The 8,492-nt window shown below is 37.4% G+C and overlaps 1 protein-coding gene across 2 annotated transcripts in view; it reads right to left on the bottom strand.

The window, feature by feature from the left end:
- Window positions 1-2,446: 2,446 nt before the first annotated feature.
- mapkap1 (mitogen-activated protein kinase associated protein 1) overlaps window positions 2,447-8,492 on the bottom strand; it is a 31,621-nt gene continuing 25,575 nt past the window's right edge. Inside the window, exons 10-12 of one of the 2 annotated variants that reach the window (XM_005809980.3) lie at window positions 6,081-6,206; window positions 3,561-3,658; window positions 2,447-3,008 (exon numbers count right to left, since the gene is read on the bottom strand). In XM_005809980.3, coding sequence (XP_005810037.1) covers window positions 2,886-3,008; window positions 3,561-3,658; window positions 6,081-6,206 — 347 coding nt within the window. In that variant the 3' untranslated portion in view covers window positions 2,447-2,885. The remainder of the gene's footprint in view (window positions 3,009-3,560; window positions 3,659-6,080; window positions 6,207-8,492) is intronic. The other variant, XM_023337949.1, reaches the window with a different exon arrangement.

Here is an 8,492-nt window from a genome sequence, read left to right as displayed (position 1 = left end):
AAACTGAATTTGAATAATCCTCCATCTCTGCCCTTTATTCTTATGACCCACAAATGGAAGTAGAAATATTAAACAGTCTGTACTTGGTCAATAAGCAGTTTAAGTAAGACAGCACAAACAAGCTGATATAATGATGAAGTATGCATTACATCAAACTTGAAATCTAAAGTGTCTTATATTCAGCAAGTCTAAATGTTGAGGGTCATAAAGGAAGAGGCCAGCAGAGGGCAGTGTACCTGCTTTTAAACATCACTACAACATGCATGTTCCTAGTTACTAGAAGTTACTCCTGTGACCAACTCACTGGTAACAGCTAACAAATAAATGCCCAACGACCGGAAACCTGTCGTTGGGCCTTACATCAATACAATGTAATCACATTGAAAATAATTCCCTGATGTTTTTGCCCTTCTAAAAATTCAGTCAATATTTTCCATAGTTAGACTTGATCTTGATAAGCTACTGTATGCACTTTTTACTGTATTATAGAAAAATAAACCCACAAGGTCAAATTTAGCTAAGGGTGAACAACCCATAATAATCTGAACTCAAACAGAACTAAAAAAAGATTTGCAGTTTGTTGCTACATATAATCCATATACTTGCATTGATATGTATTGTTATCCAAATCCCACTGTTATAAATCCTACAATATCTAGAAAAAGCTGATGTAAACGACCATGTTTTTTTAATCAGAACTCCTGCATTGCATTTCAATATTTCCAACACACACATACATCTAATGACTGCTGGACAGCTCAATTAAGGTTAATTTGACAATTGTACCTCGCAATTTGCATGAAGGAAGAGGGAGTGTCATTATTAAAAAGCACAGAAAACATTAGTTGCAATCTGTGCAATATCAAGGATTTGACTACCTCCAGCTTTTCAGATGAAATCTTCTTCTATTCTGCTCCTTCAGGGACTCTCCGCTCCAGCCTCCTGAATCAATGACTGGCTGGTTAGCAGGCCTCTGCAGAGCTGGCTGACTGACAAGGGAATTCAGCCGCTTGATTTAGGCGTGGTAGGGGTTTATCTAAAATATGCAGGAGAAGACTGGAGGTGGACACTCCTCCTGTGCTAATTGATAATTAACAAGTACAGTAAATCATATTTGAAAGAGAGATAAAATAATTTTGAACATTTTCATTTTGTGAATATGGATTACTATGGCTAAGAAATATTAAAGCAATTTTGTTCATGTGGTATTGATGCCAGGAACAAAGTAGACTTCATGAAGCGAAATGGAACATTTCTTACATGATGGATACAGGTGCTGCAATTTTTGTACGAGCTGATACACATTTCTTCAGCAGAATTTTATACATTCATGTATGACATATATGCCTTGTGAAAGTATTCGGCCCCCTTAAACTTTTCAACCTTTTGCCACTTTTCAGGCTTCAAACATAAAAATCTAAAATTTTTATTATTTTGTGAAGAATCAACAAGTGGGGCACAATCATGAGGTGGAACAAAATTTATTGGATATTGTAAACTTTAATAGTTTTTTTAAATGGGAGAATGGGGCGTGCAATATTATTTGGCCCCTTGCGTTAATACTTTGTAGCGCCACCTTTTGCTGCGATTACTGCTGCAAGTCGCATGGGGTATGTCTATCAGTTTTGCACATCGAGAGACTGAAATTCTTGCCCATTCTTCCTTGCAAAACAGCTGGAGCTCAGTGAGGTTGGATGGAGAGCGCTTGTGAACAGCAGTTTTCAGCTCCTTCCACAGATTCTCAATTGAATTCAGGTCTGGACTTTAACTTGGCCATTCTAAGACCTGGATATATTTATTTGTGAACCATTTTATTGTAGGTTTTACTTTATGTTTGGGATCATTGTCTTGTTGGAAGATAAATCTCCGTCCCAGTCTCTGGTCTTTTGCAGACTCCAACAGGTTTTCTTCCAGAATGGTCCTGTATTTGGCTCCATCCATCCATCTTCCCATCAATTTTAACCATCTTCCCTGTCCCTGCTGAAGAAAAGCAGGCCCAAACCATGATGCTGCCACCACCATGTTTGACAGTGGGGATGGTGTGTTCAGGGTGAGCTGTGTTGCTTTTATCCCAAACATATCGTTTTGCATTGTGGCCAAACGATTTTGGTTTCACTTTGCAGTTTTATATTTGTTAAAGAAGTTTAAAATATCCAATAAATTTCATTCCACCTCACGATTGTGTCCCACTTGTTGATTCTTCACGAAATAATTAAAATTTTAGACATACATACACACACACACATTTCTTGGAAGCAGATCTTGGGGTGTTAATGGAAATTTTGCAAACCGAGAAGATTCATCACAATTAAGAAGAACAGAACTTCACAACAGTACAGTTGAAAAACCTAACAGGCAATGCTGTTCTAAACAAACGGGAGTAAAATGACTGCAAAATGTGGGTGATTCAAGGAAGAAGTGGAAAAAAAAGCCAAACTGGCTAATATAATTTGATGTTATTTAATTTTCTGATTATAAAATTTGTATATACTATACATAAAATGGTGAGGATTCAAATCTGTTAACAAAAGAGAAGTGAAACTAATGTTCAACGTGTAACTTTAACAACTTGCTTGAGCAGTACTCGCATACAGAGGCAACAAGTGAAGAATCAGAGCACAGCAGCTAATCTGTCCAAAAGTCAACATGCAAGTTCCTTCTAGTTATGAAATCTGCTCCTTCATTGGGCTACAGAGGTTTTCAATCTGCACCAGCTGAAGAACAACTTTTGTTTTCTGCCATATCTTTAGTCTTTAACTTGACTTTATATCAGATTCTATATCTGAAATCTTGAACTACATCCAAGATGCTCTTTGTACAGGAGTGAAAGGCGTCTGGCCGATGGACCTGTGTAGCCTCAGTGGAGTGGTTTCAGTAGTGTGCATCTACTGCCCAGTTTTCTTCTCCTTCTGGAAACTAAAGCTTGTCCTGCGGCTAAGTTTGCGTTGCTTTTGGGCAAAGTAATCTGCCCGGGAGGTGCTGGCCCGAGACTCCAGGATGTAGTTCACCTAGCAAAAGGAAAAAAAAAAAGTGATTTAGTATTTCAACTTTTTAGTCATAAAGTTTACCTTAGACTTAGCAATTGCAATGATTAACGGGTTAGGCATTAGCTAAAGAAATATTGTTAGAAAACCTTTGTTCCTCACTAAAAGAGTAGCAGTAATTTACACACAACTTTGTCTACAGTGCAGATAATCACAAACAATGGAAGGACTCTGGAACAATTTCAGTGATAACGATGAGGGGAAAGAACTGGATAACTGAGCTGAATAGCTGTGAACTGTTTATGTGATTCTATAAAATGTTGATTATTATTGAAAGGATTAATTTAAGATACTTTTTTCAGGCACTACAGAATGAAGCTATGAGTCAGGACAAAATTCCAACCTTCTGACCAAAAGGTTGGAAGGCTGGGAATTTGGGTGGATGCAAGTCAGAATACGGTCATGTGTGAATAAATCATGCAACCAGAGGTGTAGTAGATCAGAGTGTATATATGAGCACGCCACACAGATTACAGTACAGGAGCTGCAGGGTCACATCATTCATGTAGAACTCACCTTGAGCACAATTTCATTGACAGTAGCAGCATCAGACTCAAAGTACAGAGCCTTGTAGTCATGGTTGCTGTGATAAGTAATCTTAAAAATGGCATGACCTGTAGAACAGAAAACATGTTCAACTGGTCAAAAAAGCACACAAATCAACCAGTCTCTCCTTGTCATACATCATGGGTCATGCATTTGTATAATTCCAGGAAAAATAAATAAATCAAAGATGGAAAATTAAAGAAAAAAAAAATCTCTTATTGATCGAGTGGTTTCATTTGTAAGAATAACACACCCGAGATGAGAGGAAGTGGCATATCTAATAAAACTTTATCTGGATAAAACATATAAAAGCTAAGCTAGTGTAAATAGGCAGTATTTGTGCCAGATGCCAGAGAAAATGTAAGCCAGAAAACAAGGAAGGCTATTACTTCTTATTGGTCTATTGTGTACAGATTGAAAAGTCACTGCCTTGGTCTGAAAATGATGTCACATTCCTGTGAATCTACGAGACTTTAGTTGTTGTGGAGCTACCATTAGCCAAAGAACATAATGTTCTGTGTGTGTATTAATGAAAACTATAACCATAAACATCTTGTACTACGGACACTTGTTCTGGTCAGGAATAAATATTGTTATATTAGTTAACTGATTGTTGATTTATAAATGTACAGAAAGGAGGTTGCAGCTCCAACACATCCAATTACGCAACATCATTCTAATAGGGCCTCTATTCCTCTGAAAGGCAGCTTTGAGAGAGAGGAATGACAGAAAGTCATGTTCTGACATACAGAAAATGTAACTTAGACTGAATTGATTGGCTACATATCAAAAGTTTGCTTATAACTGAGTGAAACTTTTTAGTCAAGGTATTTTAAAGCTGCAGTATGCAACTTTTATAAAATATATTATTTTACATATTTGTCATCATGTCATGACAGTATGGTATCAGACAGATAATCTGTGAAAAAAAACTGAGTTTATCTGCCTTCCCCCGTTCTAACTGAAAACAACCAATCAGAGCCCGGAGGATGTCAATCACAACCTCATGTGCCGCTGCTCTTCCCCACACCTCTTCCTCTCTCTACAGCTTTTTCCCCATTCAGCAGATCCTGTGAAATCTCATCATCAGTGGCATAGCCACTAATGATGGCAGATAAACGGTTTTCCTGTAACGCTAAAATGTTTCTCTGCCATTTGCACCTCATGCAGAGAGTACATGAGAGTTTGACAGCGTTGCGTTCCTGGCTCTGATTGGTTGGTCCCAGCCGAAAGCGGTGCATTTCTTCAGATGGCAATAAAAGCTGAAGGAGGAGGCAGATGAAGTCAGTTGTTTCACAGATTATTAGTCTTGCAACCTACTGTCATGACTGGGGGTCGCACAAGTTCATATTTTTTAAAGTCGGACTCAACATGGTAAAAGTTCAGTTGACATCGACTTGTCACAGTGACGTCAGAAACGTAATCAAAAAGCATCTGACATTTTTGATTTTTTTTCAAACACCAATGTTGCATGAGACCGTGAGCAGAATTTGATTTAGGGGTCCCTCTTGTTGCTAAGAACATCAGCACCAGACAGCATGTCACCATGGATTTAGTGAAATCTGGGACATGGGGCCTCGTTTAATTGGCCGAGCACTCAATTACAATTGTAGTTTACTTAGATGTATTTGTGAACAAACAGCTAAAACTCAAAGATTAAACTAAGAGTATCAGATTCTAATTGTGGTAACAAAACAACCCAATTATAAAGATTGTTCTTTGAACTTTTACAAAGTAAACTTGCCAATTCCTTAGCATCTTAAATTTAAATGTTAAACAATTTAAAATCTTTTAATTTAACTATGCTGAAAACATTAAATCAAATTTGATATTCTCTTAGTTCACTTTTGCTTTGGGCCGGTGCTAAATGTGATCAGCATTACATCATGTTTTTAGAGCCACTAACTGATTACTTAATCTGGATTTATCAGAAGTGCAAATAATTGATATTTATTTTAACTGTATTTTTTTTTTTAATTTGTTGTTTTTAAGATTCTATAGTTGTGAGTTTAAGTATTGTCGGCAATGTATTCCCGTAACATATAATTACCCAGTAATATTTTACATTTCCTGTCAACTTAACATCTTTTAATACAAAACCCTGGTGGACCGTCTCGGTGAACCGACCACCAGGCTTAGCAAGTTTTCTGGGGGAAACCCTGAACAAATTGACAAAAATATAAATACAAAATTATAAAGGTTTCATACTGCAGCTATAAGGACTTCAAATTAGCCAAAAAAGGGGGAGTGAAATCAGTGTTCCATTACACAAAAATACAGTTGGTGGCCTTTTAGAATCATTAGGACCCAATCATTCTACTCTTTCCTATCCATGCCTAAAAAATGCTAAGACCTTCTGATGAGATGTGAAATCATTTTGCAGTTGTAATTACACAGTTCATTTCTAAAACATTACACAATCAGAAACCATCAATTTATAAGGATGACCAGACAGGGGCTCACTTTAGAGAACCTCATGAGAACACTTACTGGGACTTCTCTCCTCAACAAGGTCACATGCACAAAGGTGGTCCGAGTCAATAGAGATGGGTTTTTGGCGAATCCAAAACTTCTGACTTGTGACAGGATCGATTTCCACTTTTTCACCTGAAATGCCTGCAAGGACAGTTTTGGATGGTGGAAATATTTAAGGTAAAAAAAAAAGCTAATAGGATTGGGTTATGTGGTAAAAGCACTTATTTTTAAGTAAACATTAAGAGCATGATTTATCCAGAGCATCTGCATAAAACCATAAAATCAAAATAAAATGTGAAAAACTCAATTAAAAGGCCAACAACTGTAGCACCACAGAGATAATGTGTCCTGTTGTAACATAAAATCTAATGGATCTGAAGAAGCACTGAAAAGCAATGTGTAATTTGTGGCCTAGAGACAATACCACAAGATAAGATGCAAATGGTCAACTCATTCTAACATCCAAACCCCCTACAAGCAACATAATTCACCAATGACGTCTGTTCACTTTAGCTCAGCAAATAAAAACAGCCCTGGTATATACTGTACATTGACTTGTACAAGACAGCATGCTGTGGATGTTGCAGATCTGCTGTGATGCAGATGCTTGTTTATAACAACAATGCAGACATGCCTGCTGCTGTGAGACTCCTGTCTGCAAACTGATCATTATGTTTGTCAAAAAGAACAGAACATTTATTGTGATTTATTGTGTCATCTGTATGTTGCACAGAAATTGTTTTCTGATATATACCGGTACTTGAAAAAAAGTCAACCAGTCAAAAACCAACCAGGCATGATTAAAACACTTGTGATGGGTGATTTGAGTACAACTGGAATAAAATAAAAGTAAAATATATTAAACATTCCTGGATAATTAGATTTATTCAGAAAGCTCTAAATGAAAATAAAGCCATGTAAAGTACAGCTGTTTTAATAGTTCGAAATAAATAGACGAGTCAGCTTTCTTTTAACTTTGAGAGATTCAGGTAGTATTTGCCGATTGATGGGAGTAACATTAGGTCACTGGCTGGGTCAGCAGAGAAAACTTGTTTTACACATCACACTAAAAACAAACATTATATAAAAGGTGTAGTTTGCAGGTGGGACCATCAAAGTTGGTCACGCTGACTACCTTCCTCAGTCTGCTATCTTCTTCTTCTACTACTCTCCAATTTGCATCATTTGCTGTTGACTTTGTATTCTCAGTTATTTTTCATGCCATTGAAGCTACACCCGGTGTTTCGTTTAGCTGCAATTTCTTCCTGGAGGAGAACATCGGCAAAGATAATGAGCCCATCATCTAATCAATCTCCCTCTCCCGCTATAAACTTTTTATTAACATAGAAAAAGTCTTGAAGCAGTTTTGTTTCTACTTGTGTATTCTGCTCCATCTTCTAAACATCTAAATAATACACAAAAATACACAAACAGTTAGATCTGCAAGACAACTCTGCCGTAGGGCAGAACAAAAATGGCGTAAAACTCAACTCCACGTTCATTGTGACATCTATAAAGAAAGACTACGTAACTATCATTTAACACTAAAACATGCAAGAGAGGCTTTCTTTGCAGATGTCATAAACAAAAACATTAACAATGCTCGAGCTTATTTGCAACAGTTGACAGAATCACAAACCTTCCTGTGACGTTACCACCTGAATTCCAATGTATTGCCGCCTGCAACCAGTTTTCCAGCTTCTTCTCAGAGAAAATTCAAAAAATCAGAGGATTAATCTGTACATCCACTATAAAGTCAGTACCAATGCTGTGCCCAAACAAAACAAATACAGGAAAAATGACCCAATTCCAACTACTTAATTATAAAACCCTACAGGAAATTATAAGTCAACTAAGCTCCAGTTCCTGCTGTCTGGATGTTTTACCCACACATTTCTTTAAGAAAGTCCTGCCTGTCGTTGCTACTGACCTGATCCAAATAGTAAACTCATCGCTCTCATCAGGCGTTTTCCCCCAGGCTTTGAAAACAGCAGTAATCAAACCACTTATAAAAAAGAACAATCTGGACAAATCGCTAATGCAGAATTACAGGCCGACCTCTGACCTCCCATTCATCAGCAAAGTTATTGAAAAAACTGTGTGTAAACAATTAACTAGCTTCCTAACTATAACCAACCTCTTTGACTCCTTCCAGTCTGGTTTTCGTGCTCACCACAGCACAGAGACCGCCCTCGTAAAAGTGTTCAATGACATCCATATAAATACGGACTGTGGCAGAATCACAGTGCTGGTTCTGTTGGACCTCAGTGCAGCTTTTGACACTGTTGACCATGACATATTACTGAATCGACTGGAGAGTTGGGCCGGACTCTCCGGTCCAGTGCTAAACTGGTTTGAATCCTACATAAAGAACAGGGATTTCTTTGTTTCAATTGAAAACTTTTCATCAAAGAGGTCAAAGGTCAC

This window comes from Xiphophorus maculatus, chromosome 8 (genome assembly GCF_002775205.1).
Source record: "Xiphophorus maculatus strain JP 163 A chromosome 8, X_maculatus-5.0-male, whole genome shotgun sequence".
Lineage (NCBI taxonomy): Eukaryota > Metazoa > Chordata > Actinopteri > Cyprinodontiformes > Poeciliidae > Xiphophorus > Xiphophorus maculatus.
The sequence above is the reverse complement of the archived record's forward strand: the minus strand, read 5'-3'. Positions and strand labels throughout refer to the sequence as shown.